Below are 23,395 nucleotides of genomic sequence, written 5' to 3' on the forward strand. Positions count from 1 at the left end.
TCCGAGTGTGTTAGTGTGTGAAATTGCTAGGCTCTTGCATGTTACACAAGAAAAAGAAACTATTATGTTACCCAGTGATTTTGGACTAAAAGAAGCATATCGAGCGGGGATTGATCCAAAGGAAGTATTCTTACTTTCATCGACTGCCACACATTGCATCTCCGTTTCTCATTTACTTTCTGTATTTTTCAGACTATTTAGAACTTTATAAAAAAGATTTTGTGAAAAACAAATTATTTTATTTTTTAGTGAATTTCCCATTTTACTATATATGTGCCTATCTCTTTAATTTTACATTCCATCACGTTTGTCTATTTTTAAAAGCTACTTCGAGAACTTCCCATTGAATCTAGTTATTTAAAAAAAAAAAAAAAAACCTTAAACAAACATCCTTAAATTTCTTACATATGCTTTTTCACAAAAAAAAAAAGGAAGTAAATTTTCATTAAAACATTGAAACAAACTATCCTTTAATTTTTTAGAAAAGGTTGTTTCCTCCTCTAGCTTCTCACCAACAAATAAGATTACAAATTATAATATTTGTCACTATTGCTTTCCGTGAAGCCCATTTCTAGTGGCCTAACTAGCCCTAACATTCCCACCAGCTTGCCCACCAGATGGAAGAAAGGACCCAATTCACATAATTTTTCCCTACAAAAACACCAGTGAAAAGGAAGAAGGAACTGATATTTGGATTTTGGATATAGTTTTCTTTCTCAAACGCGTATTTTACAGTCCTCTGTTCTGAATGTTTTAACCACTCATGCAGTGACCATTTGAGTAATCATGGGATTCTCACCACCTCGTATTCATGAGCAATTCTCAAAGGTGACTGCTTCGAAACAGGCCTGCTTCCTGACCAAAGCTCCAAGTTGACAGTCCCAGATTCCCAGTGAATAAGACACTTGAATACCTCGTTTGCATTGAATCGGTTGACCAGAGCCAGACCAAGACATTTATCAATGAGCATCCACTCACCTATGATCACAATCACCATGAGAGATTTTTATCCAGAAATATTTAATCGTGTGTTTTCTTTTGGATAAAAGAAGACAGTTTAGAAAGGGAGAAGAAATCCTACAGATTATTCAATTTTATGGATGAATGTGACAATTTTCTGAACATATTTCTAGATCTCATTGAATAAGATGATCTGGACCTGTTAAAACTATTCATTTATCGTGATTTTTTTTTTTTGGGGGGGGGGGGCGGTGGAGGATTTAGACAGTTCATATTTGGTGGATGGTAAAAATTTCTTCAAATTTAGTCAATTTCCTATCTTAAATGAAGAGAGTCTGAATTCAAGAACTTGGAGGAGATAGCCTAAAGACAAATACAATAAGAAAAAGTGAAAACAGAACAAAGTAACAAAAGCACTAGAGAAGTTATTGGTGCAAGAGCTGTCCATGTTTTTTGCACATCAGAATAAATGCACATCAAATGGTTGACTCCAGAATATCAGATTGATTAACATGAAATCAAAAAATACTCCATCAGTCTTGAATCTATGCTTATCCATGTTTCAAGTGCAAGGCTTAATGCGAGGGTGCTGTCAGAAAGTTGAAAACGCAAGCTGTTTTTTGACTTTATCCTGGGAAGATTTTAGCTTCCTTTTTTCCCTTTTATTTTCCTCTTCTTAACCTTAAACTTCGAGCTTGAGTCATTCTTGAACATGCTCATATATTTGTATAAATGAGTTCTAACATATCATAATGGTAGTAATGGGTAAGTCAAATGGTAAATAAATTCAGATTATCACCATTAGGAAGAAGGTTCCCTTCAAAAAATTGCTCCCCATATTCTGGAAAGACCTCATGCTTTGATCCATCAACTGAAGTAAATGAGACATAAGAGTCTGATGGATGGAAGAGATTGAATGTTGGGTGAACTCTTAAGCAGACCAACCTACAGTAAATATGAGGGAGCGCTTAGCTGCTTAGAATTTAGAAGACCTGAAGAGTGATAAAAATTTATTAATTAAGAAAGACTACATGCTGTCACAAAAAATGAAATTAATGAGCTAGGTACACTAGTTGTTAAACAGATCTATGGCCTTATGTTTAAAAGTAATTAAATTCCACGACAAATTCAACTTAATATTTCATATTATATATCATAGATAATGCTACTGTTGTCAGTATAAGAGGGAAGCTGTCAGATAAAACCTTGAGAACCCTCCAGAACCAGCACCAACGCTGCAAGCTAATATGCTGGAGTCTATCCGGAAAACTTTGGTAGAATCCTTTGGAAAATAGATCTGCCTTTGAAGAACCAATCCTCCACCAATGTCACACTCCAATAGGAGAGATTCCTTCTCTCTTGCATGTTCAAGTTCTCGACTGCAAGAAAAGGAAACAAGAAGAAATTTAACATATACCATAGAAAAAGAGGGTAGGGATGGGGGATGAGCGCAAAAACATGTAAACAAAACCCTGACAACATCTCAAGTATTGAAATTATTTACAAGCATGTACAGTGGATTCAGCAGCTTTTCAGCAATGAAATTTCCCCAACAAAGACATGTGGAAATGAGACTTACTCGATAACAAAGTACTCCTCGGAACACCCAACGGAACGATACTCTGTACCACTATACTCCTCGTACCCGTTGATCTCAATCCTGCTATGGAGCCACTGTGTTCCTAGAACAAATCGTAAATCACCAAGTAATTTAAAAAAATATTACAAACAACATAAAAAAGCACATCTATTTGGCATAGGGAAACCTTGCACCTTTTTTTTAATTTAACATGGATATAATGAAAACCACCATGTTACAGGAACTACCAAAAAGGAATTTTATAATTATTGAGGTACATGTCCAGATTGAATAATTAAGATGTGCAAATGTACGAATTGCTTGAGACCTGCCCCCCAGGGGGGGTGTAGCGGTGGTGTATGATAGTAAATTTAAGAAGCAGGAACTTTACAGCAGTCAGAAGTTTGTGAGCTACTCCAAAAAAAAAAAATTCAAAATTTTGGTCTTCGCAAGAAAACTCAGATAAGTTATTGACAAAGAATCAATCGTACCTGAAGGAGTGTGCATCATGGAGATGATTCTGCCCCCAATCCAGGGGACGACTTTAAGAACCCAATCACCACTCTTCAATTCAATGAGAGATTTTGACAGCTCTGTTCCCTTGCGTCCAGAAACCTCTTCCACATCAGGAATTTGAATAGCATTATCTGCAAAATGTTGAGGGAATACAGCAAATCTTAATTGGTATCATGAAAACTTCATATGGACATTACAATTTCTTAAAGAAATAAGGCTCTTTAAGGATGCTGTAATGTATGCAAACTAGTGAGCACAAAGAGGATAAGGACTGTGACAGCAGAGAAAAAGTTAAACAAGAAAATAAAACATTTTAGGCATAATATAAGCTTCAAATGTTTCAAAGGAATGCATACCCAGTCGATTCTTGTATAGCTTCTCGCCAGTAGATATCAACTTAGATACCTCCTCTTTTGAAGGCAACATTAGTTGCAGAACTTCTCCATCCATTCCCCATGTGTCAAGCTGTTCAGTAAATTCAACTTGATATAAACATTCATGTCAGGGATGCAGAAAAAATTAAAATGAATTAGCCAAGGATATTTTTACGGTTTACAACTATATTAATCTTACATATAAAAAAGGAACCTGGCTCATACCATTGCATCCCCACCAAGCAACAATTGAACATGCAATTGTCGTTTAGGTCTGTCCCACGATCCTTGAGTTTTGTATACACTCACAGTTACAGCTGACGATTGAAGTTCAGCCACATAATGGGTCAATAAATATTCACCTTTAGTGAATTCATATCCATCACCATCATCCTCAAATAGAAAACCTTCAGCTTTCCCTGTTAATAATTAATCTTAATCTTAAAGCTGCTGTAGGTAAAATATCAATCTAACAGTCAATTGCCAAGGTTTGAATGAATGTATGGACAGTGGACTTACCATGCTCGTCTAAGGCCACAAGAAGTGTCAAGTCATCTGATAGACTGGCTTCACCAACATGCTGAATAGCAGGACCCACAGGTATAATTGAGCCACCTTTTAAATATAAACCTGGTAAATCCTGGGAGACCCCAAAAAGATAAAAATTAGAATAAAAGAAAACGGATCTGGTACATAAATATACATATACAACTAAACAAACATCAACTAAAATGAGCAGTAATACCGGATGTGCATCCCCGAAATCAAAACTCAACCATATACCCTTTGGCAATGTACACTTCAAATTATTCAACCCTTGATTGGGTAAGGTTCTGAGGGGGGATGAAAAGAAGTTAAATCAGTACATTTATACAGGAAATGAGAAAACAGTTTCTTTATCAATCTTTCAAGCCTCATTAAACAAGAGTCCAGCTATCCAAGCAAGGACCATAACAGTTCCTGAGGCCACAATGCTCATATAGATTCCACAAAAGAGAAAATATTAAAAGTATTACATTTTTTAGATCATAATAGCATGCATATCAGATAAAGTGTAATCTACTTGAATGAGAAAGGCAATAAATAAAATATTAACAGTAGTACATTTTCAAATTATAATAGCACCCATATCAGATTAGGTGCAATCTACTTGAATGAGAAAGGCAACAAATAACAGAATCCAACAAGGGAGGAAAACATCAGAAGCCACAATAGACATTGAGAATCTTTATCTTCAGGGGGAACAATAACTGAAAAGGAGTTTGCATTTGCAAAAGCGTTTTTCTCACTATGGTACTTGTCAGTGTTATTCCCATATACACATAGGTGACATAGCTATTATTGAGACAAACATTAATGTCATTGAGGATGGATCAACAATGAAGATAGTAAATTCGATATTTTCTATCAAAAGCAGAAACTTATAACCTAGTAGCATGCATAAGAGCATTAGGAGAACCAACTTACTTCCTGCCAAGATATTAAAAAAAAAACGGAAAAAGAAAAAAGGCCGCTCAGCAATTTGACGTTCCTCTAGATTGATGATACACTACAATAAGGAAGTGGAAGAACCTTGTATGTACTAAAACTGGGCCCAGCAAAAAAGAATCCTCAAGTTTTCTCAAGCTTGGATCTTTCGGATCTGTAATATCAAGGTATAGATAAGTTTTATGTTCATAAAGAAAGGTCAAAATTCATCAACTAAACCAAAAGAAGTTTCAAGTAGTCAATGAACAAGAACCCACCAGCAAAGAAAGTAGGGGTTGCCACTGGAGTGCCTCTTGTATGAGAGAAATAAAAAAGTGTGTAGATAAGCGGTAAAATGCGGTAGCGCCTCTTCAATGCCAATCGACAAACTTCTTCACACTATTGAACACCAACTAAAGTTAATGATGCACAGTGCAGCAGATGATACGTGCATTAAAAACACAGCTAACAGAATTCATCTGACTATTTTAGTTAGTTTGTTATGCCTTAATGTTCCAAATAAATGCACAATTTTTTTTAAAGTGATGCAATTCTTACAGCTTTTATTTAATCAACAGACTTCCATCTTCAGTTCTTAGTGGTAAAACCATGTTCTTGTTTATTTTCCTAAGAAACTTTTCTTGTTTGCCTCATAGAATAGCTGTTTTCTGGACATGAACAACACATTAGCCTTGATAAGTTAGATCCAAAATCTGTTAAATGCACTTTTCCAGAATATATCTAATATCAACAGGGCTACAGATGTCATAGTCCTAGTCTCAATCATGTTTATTATAATTTACCTTCTTTGGAACTAAACCTTATTATTACTCCATGATTTCTGCTCCACAGAGAATCAATAAATGTCTCCCTATTCCTAAAACTGTCTCACCTCCTTATCAAGCAACATCTGAAGATATTTAGCCAAATCCTACTATTGCTTTGTCTCAGTTAAATTTGCAGGCTAACTATGTGACCATGAAAGTAACTGAGTGCTCTGCTTCACCTGGCCCATGTTACCAAGTAGCAGAAGAAAATATTTTGCATACTACACGCACCAAAACATAAAGCAGGAAATAAAATGAAATGAAAGTGAAACATTATATTTATTGTTCCATAATCTCAAAAAAAGATAACCTGGGGACAAATTAATGACCAATATAAACTTTACAGCCTTGATACATTCTGGTTCCAGCTTCCAAGTGGCATAGATTTACTTATTACCTAATTAATAAAACCCAGAATGATTGATTTTATATTTTATTTAGCCAAAGATGAACAAACCTCGCTTCCAAAAGACCAGGGCTCATGGTCAACAGTATCTTTTTCAGAATGCCCACGGCAAAAGGGAAACATGGAACCTATACCCATCCACCTTCCAAAAAGCCTAGGTGTTGCATTTCCAGCAAATCCACCAATGTCAGGCCCTGAAAGTGGCTGACCGCTGAGTCCCTGAACATTAATTAAGATTAAAGAGCGTGAATTTTGAAGTAGTTATAGTAAATACAGACCATATTTCTAGTGCTGAACCATATGTTCAAAAAGAAAAGGGAAAGAAAAAGGATGCTTCTCATTAAGAATTTAAGTTAAACTGTAGAACTACAAATATTAGAGACTCTCACTGTGTAAAGTTTTCTCAAGCAAGCGCACAAAACAATCCAACAGCAAAGCCATTTGAAAGAATGAAGCACAACTTAGAGACAAAATGGAATGGATGATTCATCAAATCTGCTTATTGTAGCTTCCTATATTTTTCACGATTGCCACTAAAGTGGCAAAGTGTAACAGCACCGCAAGGCATATTATCCTTTCGATAAACTTATTTTCCAATGTTCAAGCACTTGGGTAAGGGACACAACTTATAACCAGTTTGACATACAGGAAGAAAGAAAGGGCAATATGAAAATTCTGTGAAATACTATAGATTCGTTGTTCCTTCAGTGTACAGGGGTGGAGTTTATATAGCTTAATTAGGAATTCCTAGCCATTATTCTGTCACATAATTCCACTCTAATATTCACGCTTATCATGAGCTTATCATCACAAGCTACACGGATATACAACTATGCTGTATTAGAATTAGCTTACGGTTATGACTACGCATACCTATACAATCACAGACAGAAATACAATCTATGCCAAGTCTTCACACAACACATATCCCATAGACTTGAAAATGCATGAAGCAAAGGAAAAATCATAACAGAGAATCAGGGGCATACATACTTGAACCAATCTACTTAAAACTGCATGACTAAACAGGAAGAAAGCCAGCTGCAAACGTTGCTCAAGAGAAATATTCTTACCAGCTGAAGAACCATGGAGATGCTCATATGGAGATGATCCCAATTTGAAAGATTATCTCCGGTCCACGTTGCAGCATACCTTTGGCCGCCAATAAATCCAGCTCTAGTAAGAACAAAAGGACGCTTCTTTTCATTAGCTAGCTTCATGCCTTCATAGGTTGATCTTGCCATCAGCAGTCCATATACCTAAGCCATAGCAAAATAATCAACAAGCTTAAAGTTATAAAACTAGCATCAAAATCAAGATGCGCAGCAGAATCCTATGTGATCAAAGTGCATCCTACTTGTATATTGGCCCAACACAAGCTTATAATGAAAAGAAATGTGACACCATAATCTTTATAGAGGTTAAAGAATAATACGTTATGATAAAAAGAATGATTCTGACAGCCTCCAAGCTCCTTGTCTCCCCTGTGAACATTGCTCTCAGGCATTGTTTTTGTAACAACCTGGAAAAAAAGAAAAAGGAAAGAAACAATACACACAAAAAAGTTACACATAGGGAGAGGTCGCTGTTTTTCGCTAGACGGTGACTAGAAATACCTTAAAGATAGCAGGCTCATTCATATCATTCCATATACCATCAACACCGTTGGAAATGAAATCTCTAACTAAATTAGCCCACCAAGCACGAACTTTAGACTGTGTATAGTCTGGGAAGACACAAGGTCCCGGCCACACCTCCCCTAAATATAAATAGACGTACTTCATGCAACATAGGAGGAGGATGAGGAGTGTAGTGACACATATAGAAATGACTTACCAATAAAAGGTGTTCCATCTGCCTTTTGAACCCAAACATCATTTTTAGAACCACTGTCATAGGCAAAATACCCATCTTCATGCTTAATCCCAGGATCAAGCATCCATATAGCCTTGAAACCATCATCATGGAGATTTTTGACTAAAGACTTTGGATCTTGAAAACGCTCCTGCAAAAAATATAATACTTGAACTCTTCTGTGAAGAACAAGATTGATAGACTTATTAAAGATAGCCAGCCCAAAACAACAGGTCATAGATAAGGACTATTCAACTTACTGATGCTAGACATCTACAACAAAAGGAAAAGGAAGAGATGAGGGGAAAATATTGATCATTTTCAAATTAGGAATTAAAAAGAAAATATGGACGGCATCACTCACCGCTATATGAATCAGGATGCATTTTTTGAAGATCTGATGCAACATGATTCATGAAATTTACTACCTATCTGTTCTATCGGGGGAGGAAACAAGTTACTGAAAACTAAACCAATTTAGCCCCTAAAGTAGATAAAAGCATGAGAACACGCCTTATCAAAGGTGAAACATCGAAATCCATCCATGTAATCTATATCCATCCATATCACATCGCAAGGAATGCCTTTCTCCCGGAATGTCCTTGCAACCTGCGAATGTAAGTTGTCCACAAGTCAAAGAAATATTAAATGTGATGTCAGGCAAATCCATGCATAGGCATATTTCATAAATGCATCTGACATGCCCAGATATCTTGCGTCACTATAAATGAAAGCATGATAAATTTGAAAGAAAATTCTTTGTACCTACCAAACAAAGAGTTAAAACAGGAGAAAACGAGTGTAAGAGAAGGTGGGGGGGGAAGAAATTGTTCAGCAGCTCGCACATTATATCAGTATCTGGAGCTCAGACTTTGTACAGGAACGCATCACATGTAATAAAAATTTCAGCAGATTGAAGAACAAATGCAATTACTCACTAAGATCACCATAGGTCAGAGACTGAGAAACAACAATACCTCCAAAACTCTCTTATCAGAGTCGTAGCTCCAACGGCATTGGTGATAACCTAATGACCATTTTGGGGGCATGAACACAGTCCCTGAAAAAGGGGGGAAATTATAAGGAAGTATCTTTCTTCCACCATCAAACTAATTACATTCTTGCACTATAGAAGTGTTTAAAAGATGCCAATTTACATCTAGAATATGCATATAATTTTAAAAATGAAAAGGGGATTGTCATCATAAATAGCTTAAACATAGTTGAAAAAGTGCATATAGCATAAAATCATGGATTTTGTGGAAGCGAGTGGCAACTTCCAATATGAAACTAAAGCAAACACGCAGCACCTCTAGCAGAGAAAATAATAATACACATAGCATAACATCAAACAACAAATAGCATGCTTTCTAGATTTAAATATATATATATATATATAAATATTGCCTTTACTTTAAGACAAGGGTTTGATAAACTCTTGGCTCTTGCTTTAATAAAATCATACTTTACACAGGAGTTAACAAAGCATGATAAAATAGGTATTGTCTTTTATCGATACAGGCTTCCCCAATGCTCTACAAGATAGAAAAGACCTCAGCCCTTTCAAATAAAGAATTTGCACAAATTCATCTTGGGTCAACTCCCTATACAATGATTTATTGTCACAATTGTGATATAAGAGATATTGCTTATCATTGAGACGTTCTGGAATCCGGAGTGTAATGGATGACAAGATAATTTCTCAGAAAATTACCGATTGCATGAGATAAAGATATCAAAACAGCAGTAGGTGAAGCAAATGGACCAAATGTAATCACAGGGTAGGAGGAGGGAGCAACAAATCGAATTGTTGATTCTTTCCTCAGGTCAATCTGCTTATGAACAGAAATCATTAATATTGAACAGGTAAATATAAAAGTCTCTTAAAGATTGACAAGACTAAATGACATAAAGTCAGGTGTAAGAGCACCTCACACCGCCTTGTAGTGTCAGCCAGAATTCCTAGTGTCTCTCCATTTGGAAGGACAGCTAACACCCAGGGATGTGATTGGTACAAGGATGTAGTACCAAGACCATAACCCCATGCATCTGTGTTCCATGCGAAAACCTGTGAATGAAATTTAATATATAAGCACCAAGATGACAAGTTAAATTCTAATAAGTTGAAAAGCCAAAAACAGATATGACGTACTCTCTTCCCAGTCCTCTCGAGCTGTCCGCTAACTTCTCCAGTTCCATAGAGGGAAGTACCCAGAGGCAGCTGTATCAGAAGCAAATTTAGTCAATTTCCGAAGGGAATGTAAATTGGATAAGAAGCACATAATAAAATGAAAAAGAACTTAACAGAAGAAAGAACAATCTAGCACAACGTAATGAAAGTAACTTAAAAATGATCCAATGCCAAAAATATGTAAGACAACCATCATAAGATACAACGCCACAAATCAGAGTAGCGAACCTCAAGTTTGATAACCTGCTGCCCCAGAAGACATTCAAATGTAGGAATATATGAAGGAACTTTGTCACTTGTGATTGATGTCTCTCTATTTCTGCTATTCGCAAAAGAAACACTCGGATATGCTGCATCTCTATCATTTACAGAACAATCGAATCGGAAAACACATCTTCCAATATAGGCTGAAAAATCATATTCCCTGAGCTGACTTTGCCAGTGACTTTCTGACCTTTGGAGCTAGCCATTTTAAGCATAAACCTTTAGTAAGAAGCTTCTTGCAAAACCTCTTCTTTCTGCGAACCAAAAAAGTCTTTAAATTAGGTGTCCAATAATAAAAGTAAACCCAAGAGAAACTATTGTGAAAACTGATCATGAAAATACTTCCCTGGGAGAAAATGAAAATCAGAAGAAAATTGTGCAATGCCATGATCAGGATTTATCCAAAAGCAGAACCAGAATAGTTATCAGGAACATATACCCATGCATCAGATAGACTGGAGCAAGTAAATTCACAGGCAACGATTCAAACTCTAGCAATAGCAAACTATATTTTAAAAATATGAATCTAGCTCCCATAAAAACGAAACACGCGTCTGGCCCGAATTTCTGTCACATGGTTAAATATGACATTTCAATTCACAACCCCCTTCAAAATTCTGTCTTCTCTTTAATGGAATTTTGCCGCAAGAACCTACTAGCCATTTGAATTACAGACAGAAAAAGAGGCGCAACTGCTGATTACCAATCATGCTCCATCGAGAACAATTATAACAGAAAAGAAATATCAACCCACTAAAGACAACAGCAACATTGGTCAGAAAATTCAGAGAAGAATCAAAGAATATACACTACCATTGGCATTTTAAGCCCCAGCAGCACAGCATGTCCCACTCGGTGAAAAGATAACGTACGATTCAGTTCAATAATCAAAGAAGCAAGAAGGAACCTGGCGATGGACTCAGAATGCGAGGATTTTGATCCCGTTAGATCATGTTTCCCATAATCAAGTCTGCATAACCTCGCAGTTGAAGCAATGCGACTTCTAGCTTGAGCACCTCCAACACGACGTGGATGATGATGCCCGGACGTCAACCCGGATGCTATCGCAGCGCTGCTCAGTTTGTCTGCGCCAATAATCAGTCCCCCTTCGATCATAGCGCTTTATACTGACTATGTAATTTATAATTTATAATTATTATAATATAATATAATGGGGTTTCAGAATTGAGCACTCTGTCTCTGAGGCACCACTGACTGTTATCCAGAAGTTGCTTCAAATTCTTACAATAAATGTATTTGAGTATGGAGAAAATATCAGCCCAGAAATCTTCACTTTATTGGTGTCTCGTCGCAAGGGGTATAGTTAATTATTAATAATAGTGGTAATTGTGAATTACAATCAGTAATCAGCTTACTTTTCACAGGATCTAGACTAGCTTCCGTAAATTTACTGTCTATTGTCTATTATATTGATTACCCACGAGCATCAATTTTTAATTAATAATAATAATAATAATATCTTAAAATATCACATGTTTATAACTCGTAGATATAGATTGTCATGAATTATAGATAGTCGCCCGTAAATAGAATATTATGCAGTGTATATATAACTCACGTATCATTTCCATTCATAATCATAATCATAACTATATTTATATTTTTTGTTTTTATCACTCTTCAAGTCCATTATGTTTACAAAGATAAATTCAGATGCTACTCTAAAAGGTTGATTAGTTATACAAAAGAGAGGAGGAGAACAGAGAGATTTGCTAGTAGTTAAATTAATAATTAAAGTTATTGATAAAAAGTTATAAATTTTAAAGGAAAAATTGTTGAAAATGACTCCACCACAAATTATTTTGCTCACTAGGACTTGAGAGTTCCAAGTGACATTAATTTGGAGTTTCAAATGATCAAATTATCCTAATCGTTCTCGAACCATGACTTTTGCCTTGTCATCAATGATGGTGAGGCGCGATGTTTCCATGCAAATCTTAATTTTGCGCCTTTAAGGACCCCTCCTTACACTCTATCTTCAACCTTGTGGCACATTTTAATTCTTTCATTAAGTTTGATCAAGTCACCCTAGATTATTGTTTCATCAATTTGGATTCATCTTCAACCTCCTTACACTCCATCTTCAAGGATCGATTATTTGCTTCAATCAATCACTTGAGTTTATTTTCTCTTGCATCTTTTGTTTCACAAATAGAGGTAGATTGAAAGTTTTTGAATTCTTTGAGTTTATCTTCTGCCCTACCCATTTGAAAACTAGTATTTTAATTGGTTATTTGTTCTTAAATTCTTAGTTGAAATCAAATGGAATGGACTAATTATCTTATCATCACATTATGTAAAGTTTTCTATTTATTATGTTGCCTTTGTTCAATCCTTAAATGGAAGTATGTAATCATTCAAGGTGGGATTATCTATTTATTTTGCCCCTTGTCAAACTATCTTTTTTTACGCTTACTTTGCAAGTAGCACTTTGATGTCTCAGTTTGGGAATTTGTCTCAAATTGAACATAATTAACATTGCATGGTCTCACTTGCAAGTTCTTTGGCAATTGCAACTTTTCATATATTCAATAGCTAAGGAATGATATTTGGAATATGAAAGAACTTGAGCTTCGTAGTTCACAGGCATCTCTAAGTTTTGAACTTGATTTTTACTATGCGACCCTTGTCAATTTTACTTGAAACGGGCACAAGTCTGAACAATCTTTCTTTAAAGTCAAAGTAAAATTAATTTTATAAGATATTTTGTAAGTTTTCCTATTAGTATTTCATTTGCTATATTTGTGTTGGTGCTTTAGTTGTCACTGAGATTGAAATTGCTGCTTCATAGATTGAAATTGAAGAATGTTGGTAGTAGGTGGTAGGTAGCAAATTCAACTTGAGTCCCTAAGGGCTAAGGACACTATATAACATCTTGAAATTTAATCCTTGGGTTATCATTAAATTTATCAAATTTAATTAAGTAGGAATTATATGGCATGTGATCAGAGAAAACTAATAGGTGTTTTTGGTGTGATTTCAACCATAAAATTTGGTTCCAAAGTAAAATTGGGTTACTTGGGCATTCTAAGAGGTGGAAAACAAAGGAAGAAGGCCTTTATACCACATGTTGCGGCATGTAAGTAGTGTGCTGCGGACGCATGAGACCAAGAGACGAGAGATAGCCCTCTCTATACTATATGTCGCAACTCATGGTATGTTTTCTATAGGAAAAGAGACATGAACAGATAGAAAAACAAAAGAGGGATTGTGAGAGAAACTAAGAGAACGAAGAGGGCTCTGCTAGGGCTTCAATTTCAAGAAGGATAAAGGCATTTTGAAGCTACCCAACCCCAAGAGTAAGTTAGCTAACCTCTTCTTCTCCCTTCCTAACCCATTCTATTAAGTTTTTGGTTAGGGTTTAATAGTGGAAGATTAGTTTCGAATCATATATGTATGGGTGTGAATCCATTAAATTAAATAGAGTTAATGGAAGTTATTTTAGTGGTTGAAATCATTAACAAGGGGTTAAGCATTAATGGTATGGGTGACCATTAAATCCAAAAATGAGCCATTAATGTGGGTCTTCAAGGTGTTTAGAAAGCCATCAATGATAACATGAGAGTTTAATGAAGCTATATATGGCTATATAGAGTTAACACACTGAATGGGTAAGTATAAATATGATAAATAAAGGGATTGAGTATTGTAACAATAGAAAATGAGAGTTGAAAGTATATTTGTAGCAATGTTAATTGAGTTTCGACTTGACTAATTGAAAAGTGATCATTTGGGCACCATTTTGGATTGAAAGCCAAACTTGGAAGCATATATTAAGGGGGTAAACCTTTGACCTCTCAAAAGTTTAAAGTAGTCAAAGAATCTTATATTATGTAGTTGTTTGTAAATTGAGTTTTAATGTGAAAATGAATTTATTTGTGTGTATGATTAAATTTGTAAATGTAAAAGCATGTTATAAATCATATGTTAGTATATTAATTATGATCTTACATAAATGTAGAGTTGAACTCGAATATTTCCAAATTATGAATTTGTATTGAAAGGAAAAGTTTATAATGGGTGATGCGATGTTAAGTGTGCTTGTGTTGGCATGTGAGTATTATATGTGTAGCTAAATGAAAATTTAAAATGTGTTATAGAACTTAAAATTGAAAAAGAGAGTGCTTGTGAATATGACATTGATGCTTACTTGAGGAGCGTCATACCGTGAGCCCAATAGGTAGTTATTGAGTAAAGAAAATTGTGAAATGAGTAAGTATCACATATTGTATGATCATTTGGCAGGATTTCACCTAGGGCGATGAGTGTGTAAAAATTCATATGGTACTTATGACTCCTTTCCGGTGCACAAAGGCCTAGCCTTATTTCACTGTTTGTCGAGGGACTAAAACCTAGCCATTTTCGCCTGTTTATCGAGCAGATTAGCTTAGGGTATACGACATCTTAAAGATTTGAGAGTGGGAAAAGTCATGGTCTGAGAATAAGTATTATAATCTTTGGTCAAGTTACATCTCACAATTAGTGAGCTTAAGTAGTCTAATTATACAAATAAAGCCCTGATTGATTTTATAGCCCATGATTTTAATCAGAAGATATAATGAGGAATGGATCATTTATATGTGCATATTTGACGTGTCACATTGTTGTTAAATTTGTGGTAAGTCATGATAGTGAACATGCCATTGTCTCGTGATTGTTTGTATTGTGGTGATATACATCGAGTGCTAAATTTGGTCTTTGTTACAAGTTTGAGTGTATTGTGACAACATACCTAATGTTTTTGAAAGGAGAAATATGAAAAATGAATCTATTGTGAAATTACAACTTGAATTATGTTTAATCTCATATTTTGAGTAATCTCCTTTGTTTGATATAATTGCATAGGATAAGCGTATTTTGGTTCCTGAGTGGCTAAACTCACCCCTCTCTTTCAATATTTTACAAGCTTCTAGCTCTGATGTGAAAAGACAAAATACTCCAGGGGCTTAAAAATTTGAGTATCCCTATCGTAATGCATCCTTACTTCATTTATCTTGTGTAATGGATGAGTTTATTGTCAATTTGGTTATATTGTGCATACACTTATATTTATAGAGGTTTATGATACTCCTTCTATTAAAAAATGTAAGGCATTTTTAACTGAATCTCGCCCTCCAATAAAATAGTTATCTACTTTTCAACTAACCTTATATTTTCATATTTTCTCATATTAAATACCCTACAATAAATATAAAGTTATTATCAACAAGGGCACTTTTGAAAACAAGACAATAATTACACCTCGAAAGACTAAAATTGCCTTACATTTTTCAAAATCTAACTTCTCAAAAAATATTTTATATTTTTGAATGAAGGGAGTATTTGAAATGTAATTTGGGCCTTAAATTGTTGTTTGGATAATTTATTAGAGCCGGGCAAATGGGTTCAACCCAACGGGCTAGCCCGTTAACCGGTAATTTTTTGTGGTTTGGGTTGGCAAAATGAGCCCATTTAAAAAAACGGGTTGGGTTAGCTCAAACCATAAAATTATGCGGGTTAAACGGGCTAGCCCGCAAAATTTTTTTTTTTAGCTGAGGAGGGTTGAGCAATGTCCGACTGCACAGTGCACACACACGCGCGGTCCACACTCCACACCAATGCACAGTCTATACTCCATGCCCAGCCCACAGTCATACACACACACGATCTAAAGTCCAATCCAAAGTCCACTCTCCAACACTCCAAGATCTAAGTCAGCAAGTCCAGTCTAAGTCTAGACAAGGCAAGTGAATTGAAACACGAATCCACCAGTCACCAGACCACCACACGAAGAAAGAAAGGCAAGGAAATTGGCAGACCGTAGCAGGCGCAGGCACACGAATCCACGAAGAAGAAAGGAAAACACTCTCACCGTGGAAGTCTAGAACTAGGCAAGGGAAATCAACAGACCGTAGACGCACGAACTACACGAATCCATGAAGAAGAAAGGGCAACAGTAACATAGCAAAGCACATGAAGTCATGAACCCTAGATGCTCAGCTCAATAACTCAGAGTTCAGATACAGACTCAGCTCGTCGACCTTTGGCAGACCTTCATCAGGTAGACCTTCGATCTAGTTTTGCTCAGAATCTGGTTTTGCTCAGTTCATTGATTTGCTCTGTTCTGTGAATCTATCTTTCCCTCATTGCTTTTTGATCTCTTCTCTCACTCAACTTAATGGAATCTCATTCAGCTCAGCTCGCCGTCTCTGGTCTCGGCTAAGTTCTTCTTGGTCTTAGCTTCTCGATCTCGGTGTCACGGTGTGGTTCTTCTCCTTCTCGGTCTCAGTCTCAGCTTATTCTCGCAGTATCTGTGACTTTGTCCAAGTCTCTAAGAGCCCACTCAGGCACTCACTAACTCTTCTCAGTATCCGTCTCCTCTTCCTCCCTTTCTTGTACATAGGTACTTTGACTTCCTTTATGCCTCCCGTGCTTTTGATTTTGTTCATAGGTTTCATTGTTTTTTTTAATTAGTGAACCATTGTAATGACTGGCACTGGATAATACTTTTGATTTAGATAATTTTATTTTATTGAATAAAATGTTTGCCTTGAGAGTGATTTCTGATTGATATAATTATATTTTTGTTAGATAAAATGTCTGCTGCATCTCAAAGAATTGATTCTATAGATGATGAGTTAGATTTTGAAGGGTCTGAAACTGATGATGAGTTAGAGTTAAAAAATGCTAGTGTTGCTAATGCTGGACCCTTTAATACTGATGATGGAGAAAGAGAGGAATGTGGTGGGACTAATGAGGAAAAAAAAGAAAGATAAAAAAAGAAAGATTTACTGTTTGGAAGTCTTTTACCAAGGTAATTGTTAATGGGATACCAAAAGCTAAATGTCATGGTTGTGGAATGCTATACAAGATAGGTAGTAGATCACATGGGACTTCTACTCTTCACCGCCATGTTCAAACTTGTCAACCCCTCACAAAATATCATGATGTTGGTGTAATGATATTGAATCAAGAAGGAAAGCTTGTTTCTAGAAAAATTGATCTTGGAGTTTTAAGAGAGATGCTTGCTATGGCTATTATTGAGCATGACCTTCCTTATTCTTATGTTGAATACAAATGGGTAAGGAAAATACAGTAGTATTTAAATCCCGATGCCACTCCTTTTTCTAGAAAAACTGCTGTGTCAGATGTTAGGAAGTTGTATGTTAGTCAAAAAAGAATTTTGAAGCAAACAATGTTAAAGAGTCCTGGTAGAATATGTTTAACATCTGATTGTTGGACTACAATAACTTCACAAGGATACATATGTTTAATTGCTCATTTTGTTGATGATAAGTAGAGGTTGAATAACAAAATACTTTTTTTTTGTAAGATGGAGCCGCCACACTCTGGGGTTGAATTGGCAAGAAAAGTGCATGAATGCTTAATAGAGTGGGAAATTGATAAAAAAGTGTTTTCTATTACATTAGATAATGCTTCAGCAAATGACAACATGCAAGAAATATTGAGAGAGAGATTAAGTTGGCAAAATAGGTTGGTATGTAATGGAGAATTTTTTCATGTGAGATGTTGTGCCCACATCTTAAATTTAATAGTTCAAGAGGGTTTGAAGGTGGCAAGTTCTGCATTGCAAAAGATCAGGGAGAGCATTAAATATGTTAAACAATCAGAGATGAGAATGATCACTTTTAAGAGGTGTATTGAGCAAGTTGGGGGTGTTGACACATCAATTGGCTTAAGAACAGATTGTCCCACTAGGTGGAATTCTACATATGCAATGCTTAAAAGTGCAATTAAATATCGTCGTGCTTTTAGTAGCTTTTCTATAACTGACAAAAATTATAAGTTTAGCCCTTCCACTGAAGAATGGAGGAGAGCGGAGGAGATATGCACTTTATTGGAGCCCTTTGATGTGATTACCAACTTGATTTCAGGGACCTCTTATCCAACCTCAAACATCTATTTCATGCAAATAGCAAAAATTGAAATCTTGTTGAATGAACACATGATGAGTGATGACCCTACACTTCAAGAAATGGCAAGCAAAATGAAAGATAAATTTCACAAGTATTGGAGTGATTATAGTATGATTCTTGCACTAGGTACTGTTCTTGATCCTTGAATGAAATTTGAAGTGATTGAACATTATTATTCTTTGATTGATCCTCTCTATGGCCATGCAAAGATTGAAACTATCAAGCGGAAGTTGATTTATATATTTGATCAATACAAAGAAATGAGTGGTGCACCACAATCATCTCCAACTACTCAATCATCTCTGGGTCCGGGGTCATTAACATCAACTCATCGATCATCTATGGGTCCACATAACACTGTGGAGAAAAGAAAGAATGAAAAAAAGGCATTATCTCAGGCTTATGGTGTAAGTTTTTTAATTTTATCTATTTTTTCTTAGCACTTTATTTTGAACCACAATTTATTAATACTTGTTTGAATTCAACAGAATTTTCTTAAAGTGAAGATTCGCGATGCTTCTGCCATTACAAAGTCTGAATTGGATTATTATTTGGAAGAACCAACTCTTGATCTTAATGCATTCTTGGAAATGAATGTTTTGGATTATTGGAAGAATAATCAACATAGGTTTCTAATCCTTTCAAAAATTGCATGTGATATCTTGAGCATTCCGATCACTACAGTAGCTAGTGAATCGGCCTTCAGCATTGGCTCACGCGTTCTTACAAAGTATCGATCTTCACTCCTTCTAGAGAATGTTCAAGCTCTTATTTGTACAAGAAATTGGTTGCTTGGATGGAATTATGATAGTAATTTGTTCCAAAATAATATGTTTTATTATTGTTAATTTGTTTAACATACTTAATTTATAATATTTGTTGTTGATCAATATGTGTGACAGGTGAAGCTTCTGATGAAGAGGATGATGATGACAATGGGGATAGAGTTGAATTGATTATATCTGATGAGGATAATCATGCAGCAGAACAAGCTTCTAATGCCATCATTAATTTAATATGAGTTGTTTTAATTTAAGCATTGTCTTGAGTGGATTGTTAATTAGTTGTTTCATTTGAGTGGACTTTCTTTATACTTAAGAAGTGTTGATTAATGATTGTTAAACAATTTAAATGAGTGAGAATGATTGTAATTTTAGATGCTTGTTAGTTTGAATTTAATATTTATGTAAAAAAAAATTCAGCATATTTATGCGGGCTAGCCCGCAGGTTGGCTAGCTCGCAATAAAATGAGCTGGGTTGGGTTTTTTGGCCCGTTTAAATTTACAGGCTGGCCCAACCCAGCCCGTAAAAAGACTTAGCCCGCACGGGCTAACCCACGGGCTAGCTCGCAACCCGTATGTCCAGTGCTATAATTTGTAGATGTTGATAGAGCCAAAATATTAGTGCAAGTGTAAGAAATTTAATTTGAACACGCCCATGAATATTTATGGTTAAATGTAATGCTAAAAGCCCCCTCTATTTTTAGTATTAAAGGGTTGAAGAGTGATAATTTGATATGATTGGAATGATGTTCATGTGGTATGTTTTATAGGTAATTCTAAGTCCTTTGATTGTGCTCTAGGTGTTAGAAATTGCTTTTGACACATGTGTGGGGTTTTAGACACCCTTAAATTGTGAAAATGTGTTTGGGCATCCATCTTCTTTGTATGACTTATTTTGGAAACAAAACACGTGTCATTAGCTAGTTTATAAAAAAAAATTTTTATAGATACCTAAATCACTTCATTTAGATGTCAGTTGGAGAAATATGGCACATCAAAAGTTGCTTTAGGTCGCTATCAAATGGCAGCAGAATTGTTGTTTAATATATGCAACACGCAATGGTATAAGCGTAGCATAGAAAAGGGGCAGTTGTGGCGCAAGTGCATGAGTCGCGACGCATTGCCCTATTTTTTTATGACTTATTGTTTTTCAACCGTTTTCAAGTCTTTTTACTCCCGCGAGATATTCCATGCTTTCAAAACATTATTTTACTCTAATTTGAGATTATTAAGTGATGTTTTAATGAAATTAATTTATAAAAACTTGTAATCCCATTTCTATAAATTACAAACTAGTATGTTCAAAAATTGAATTATGGATTAGTAAGGATGATATTTCATACTATCCTTAAGAGCTTTTCCGGCATACTAGTATGTTCTCACTGACAGCCCCCATGATTATACAGGCTCATCCTACAAAATAGGCAAGGCAATAAAGTAGCACAAGCTAACAAGAATTAACTCAGGCAACACAGCACAACATCCAAGGAGGAGGAGAGAATCAACTCGAAAGCTTAAGAGCCAGGTAAAGCTATTCTATTTGCATGTAGTCCTATATATAGGTCACGACCTTGGGCAAGAATGTTGGGACTAAAAATGTCAAATTAAAAAACCATAAAGCACCGATTACAGGCACATAAATCACCATTAAGCCTGGAGCTGTTAGAAGATAATGATTGCTAATGAAATTCATTTAAAGCTTGGAAAATAAATAAGTTCAAATTTAAATTTCAAGCAGTCAAAATAAAAGGTTTTCTGACAAGTAATTTAAATAAATAATTATTTATTTTTCACAAAAATAATATGGTAAAAAGCATCCCAATGCCATCTTAACTCATGTATAAGGGGCAAATCAACTATTTTCAACTGCAATTGCCCTACGTTGACTTGTCTCATGTGTGCGACCTCACTTTTCCTTTAAGCTCTTTTATTAGCTACTTTTACTCTTTAGTACTTATACCCTTGAAGTTCCTCTTGTGTGAGCAATTGGGACTTGTCCTTTTGACACACTCTCAACTATTACAATAATGAACACCAAGGTTTGGAAGATTTATGTTGATGTTTCTTAGCACTTGGTGTAATGCATATGTTTTATTGTTCTAGTCTTTTTTACTGCAAATGGATATGTGAAGACTTTGGTAATTGGTGTTCATGATTTTGTTCAAATGCTCTACACAAAATCACACTTTGTGCACGAAGAAAGATGGTTATGGTGCAAGGTCAAAAATTCTCGTGCTTAAAAAGGCAATTTTGAAGAAGATTTTAATTTTAAAAATTTCAAAAGGTTCCAATTATTATGAAGAACTATAAAATGATTCTAAAAAGAATCCCATTAAAAAAGGTGAGCAAAAGCAACTAGACAAACCGCCAAGATGAAATGGCTCATACACGACTAAGTCCATACACATGAATTAATTATGTAGTCCGGATAGGTTTGAAGAATCTGAAGGCTTTAAAGATCATATATGGGAGAATGACTTGCTAAAGCAATTGTTAATTGCTTTAAGGACTATAGTTGTTTAGAACTTTTAATATGTAATTAAGTGAATTTGTTATGTGTCTTCTTGTTATAATGTAATATAGTTTATATTGTTCAGAAATATAAAAACTTGTAATTGTTTAATGACAAATAAATTTTTCGATGTCCAATATATCGTGTGCCAAGCTTGGATTTACCTACTTAAGTGCTAGGAAGCCTTAGCTGATCGACCTTACTATGTACTGTTTCTTGATGAACTAGTATATATATATATATATATATATATATATAAACATGCAAAAGCGAAGGATTTGTGGAGTCCAAAACATCTGTTCAAGTCTCAATCAAAATGAGAGAGATACCTAAAAGCATGATTCAAACGAAGTTAATATATATTGAAATTAGAACATTGGATGAATATACGCGTGCGTGCACATATGTGTATGTATATATGCATGTGCATTTGTATGGCTCCTCTGTAGGGGCTGAACCAACACCGGAGGGTTGGAGGCCACATTTCAAAAAAAAGAAGTTATTATACATATTGATATTTTTTAAAAAAATTTATATTTAGAATAAAAATTATATTAAAATACTTTTATAATATGAAAAAAATCATAAGATAAGAATCATTTAGAATTATATATTTTTTCAAAAATAAAAAGATAAAGTTAAGTCCTAGTATATTTTTTATACATATAAAAAATTACATGCTCCATGTATTTAAACTAATATTAACCTGGCAAAAAAAAACTAATATTATATGTCTATTTTTATTTAATATAGTGTCTCAATTAAAAATTTTTATCAATTACACTCCCCTCATTAGGGGTATACTTGAAAAAAATCTCATTAACTACACATTAAAAAATCTAAAATATATTATATTTTTTAACATCTTATCTCATAAAAAATGTCTTATATTTTTTAAATGAAGGAAGTATGTTTTTGTTTAATATACATACAATATAAAAAACTATATATATGTGTCGGGGGGAGTAATCTTTTTATTAAGGGGTGGAACTCCACACACTCAGAGACACACAATAGCTAGCAATACACCCTCACACATAAAAATTACAATAAAGTTGGCCCCCTCAAGGTAATAGTAGGTCCGGTCCCTACTCATTTAATCTAATCTAAGTTGCAGTGTGGGACTTTTTTACCCATATACGCCTTAAATGTTTTATTTAACATGATTGCATATTTTAGAATTTGAATTTAAAATTTTAAAATAAATTGATGCAATTCCCTCCACTAACCGGCAGTTTTTAGTCGTAGCAAGTCTAGTTTTTTTCACTTTTTGCATGTGTCATTCGGTTTATATCCGTGTGTTGCCCACCATGGCTGATCACTTCCCTCCAGCGCGTGCTGATCCAGAAACAAGGCACTGGGTAAGAGGTCCGAGCAAGTGTAACATCAAGCTAAGTTCTGTTTTTTTTTCCCCGTTTATAGATATAAGCGAAGTTCTCTTTTGGTCTTTCTTCAAATACCAATCCGACGTACTTCGGGCTTCACTTTGTTTCCTTTTAACCCATGCTCTTGGGCATTTCTTTTGTTTTGTTTTGTTTTGTTTTTTTTGTTTTAATACGACTTTTGCATTGTTTTCTACTTTTCTTTGTAGAAAAACTGATGTTCCCGAGGCTTTGCGGGGGACCATAATTTTGGGCTCAGCCCTAACTTGTCACAGAAAAGGCCCGTCTAGCCCACAAAGAACCTTTCGACTATCGTCTTCATGTTGTTGGTCCCCCCGCCCTCC

At 35.1% G+C, this 23,395-nt stretch overlaps 2 protein-coding genes across 2 annotated transcripts; both read right to left on the minus strand.

Moving 5' to 3' along the window:
* Nucleotides 1-453: 453 nt before the first annotated feature.
* LOC129311238 (uncharacterized) lies at nucleotides 454-10,644 on the minus strand. Its single transcript, XM_054953381.1, is given in 23 exon segments — nucleotides 454-978; nucleotides 1,760-1,905; nucleotides 2,166-2,339; nucleotides 2,540-2,642; nucleotides 3,031-3,186; nucleotides 3,412-3,520; nucleotides 3,655-3,848; nucleotides 3,949-4,069; nucleotides 4,175-4,262; nucleotides 5,002-5,071; nucleotides 5,175-5,295; nucleotides 6,181-6,348; nucleotides 7,203-7,388; nucleotides 7,565-7,651; nucleotides 7,746-7,888; nucleotides 7,966-8,134; nucleotides 8,497-8,592; nucleotides 8,961-9,043; nucleotides 9,698-9,815; nucleotides 9,914-10,051; nucleotides 10,136-10,204; nucleotides 10,403-10,566; nucleotides 10,569-10,644. Coding segments are annotated over 23 exon segments (2,973 nt in total). The 3' UTR covers nucleotides 454-784.
* On the minus strand, nucleotides 10,420-11,691 carry LOC129311239 (uncharacterized). The gene is made up of 2 exons (XM_054953382.1): nucleotides 11,252-11,691; nucleotides 10,420-10,692 (listed from the first exon to the last, which is right to left on the minus strand). The coding sequence occupies exons 1-2, from the start codon at nucleotides 11,552-11,554 to the stop codon at nucleotides 10,660-10,662; spliced, it is 336 nt and encodes a 111-aa protein (XP_054809357.1). The 5' UTR covers nucleotides 11,555-11,691; the 3' UTR covers nucleotides 10,420-10,659.
* Nucleotides 11,692-23,395: the final 11,704 nt, after the last annotated feature.

Source organism: Prosopis cineraria, unplaced genomic scaffold, assembly GCF_029017545.1.
Source record: "Prosopis cineraria cultivar Desert tree isolate PC_DT_omini unplaced genomic scaffold, ASM2901754v1 PC5, whole genome shotgun sequence".
In the NCBI taxonomy this organism is placed as follows: domain Eukaryota; kingdom Viridiplantae; phylum Streptophyta; class Magnoliopsida; order Fabales; family Fabaceae; genus Prosopis; species Prosopis cineraria.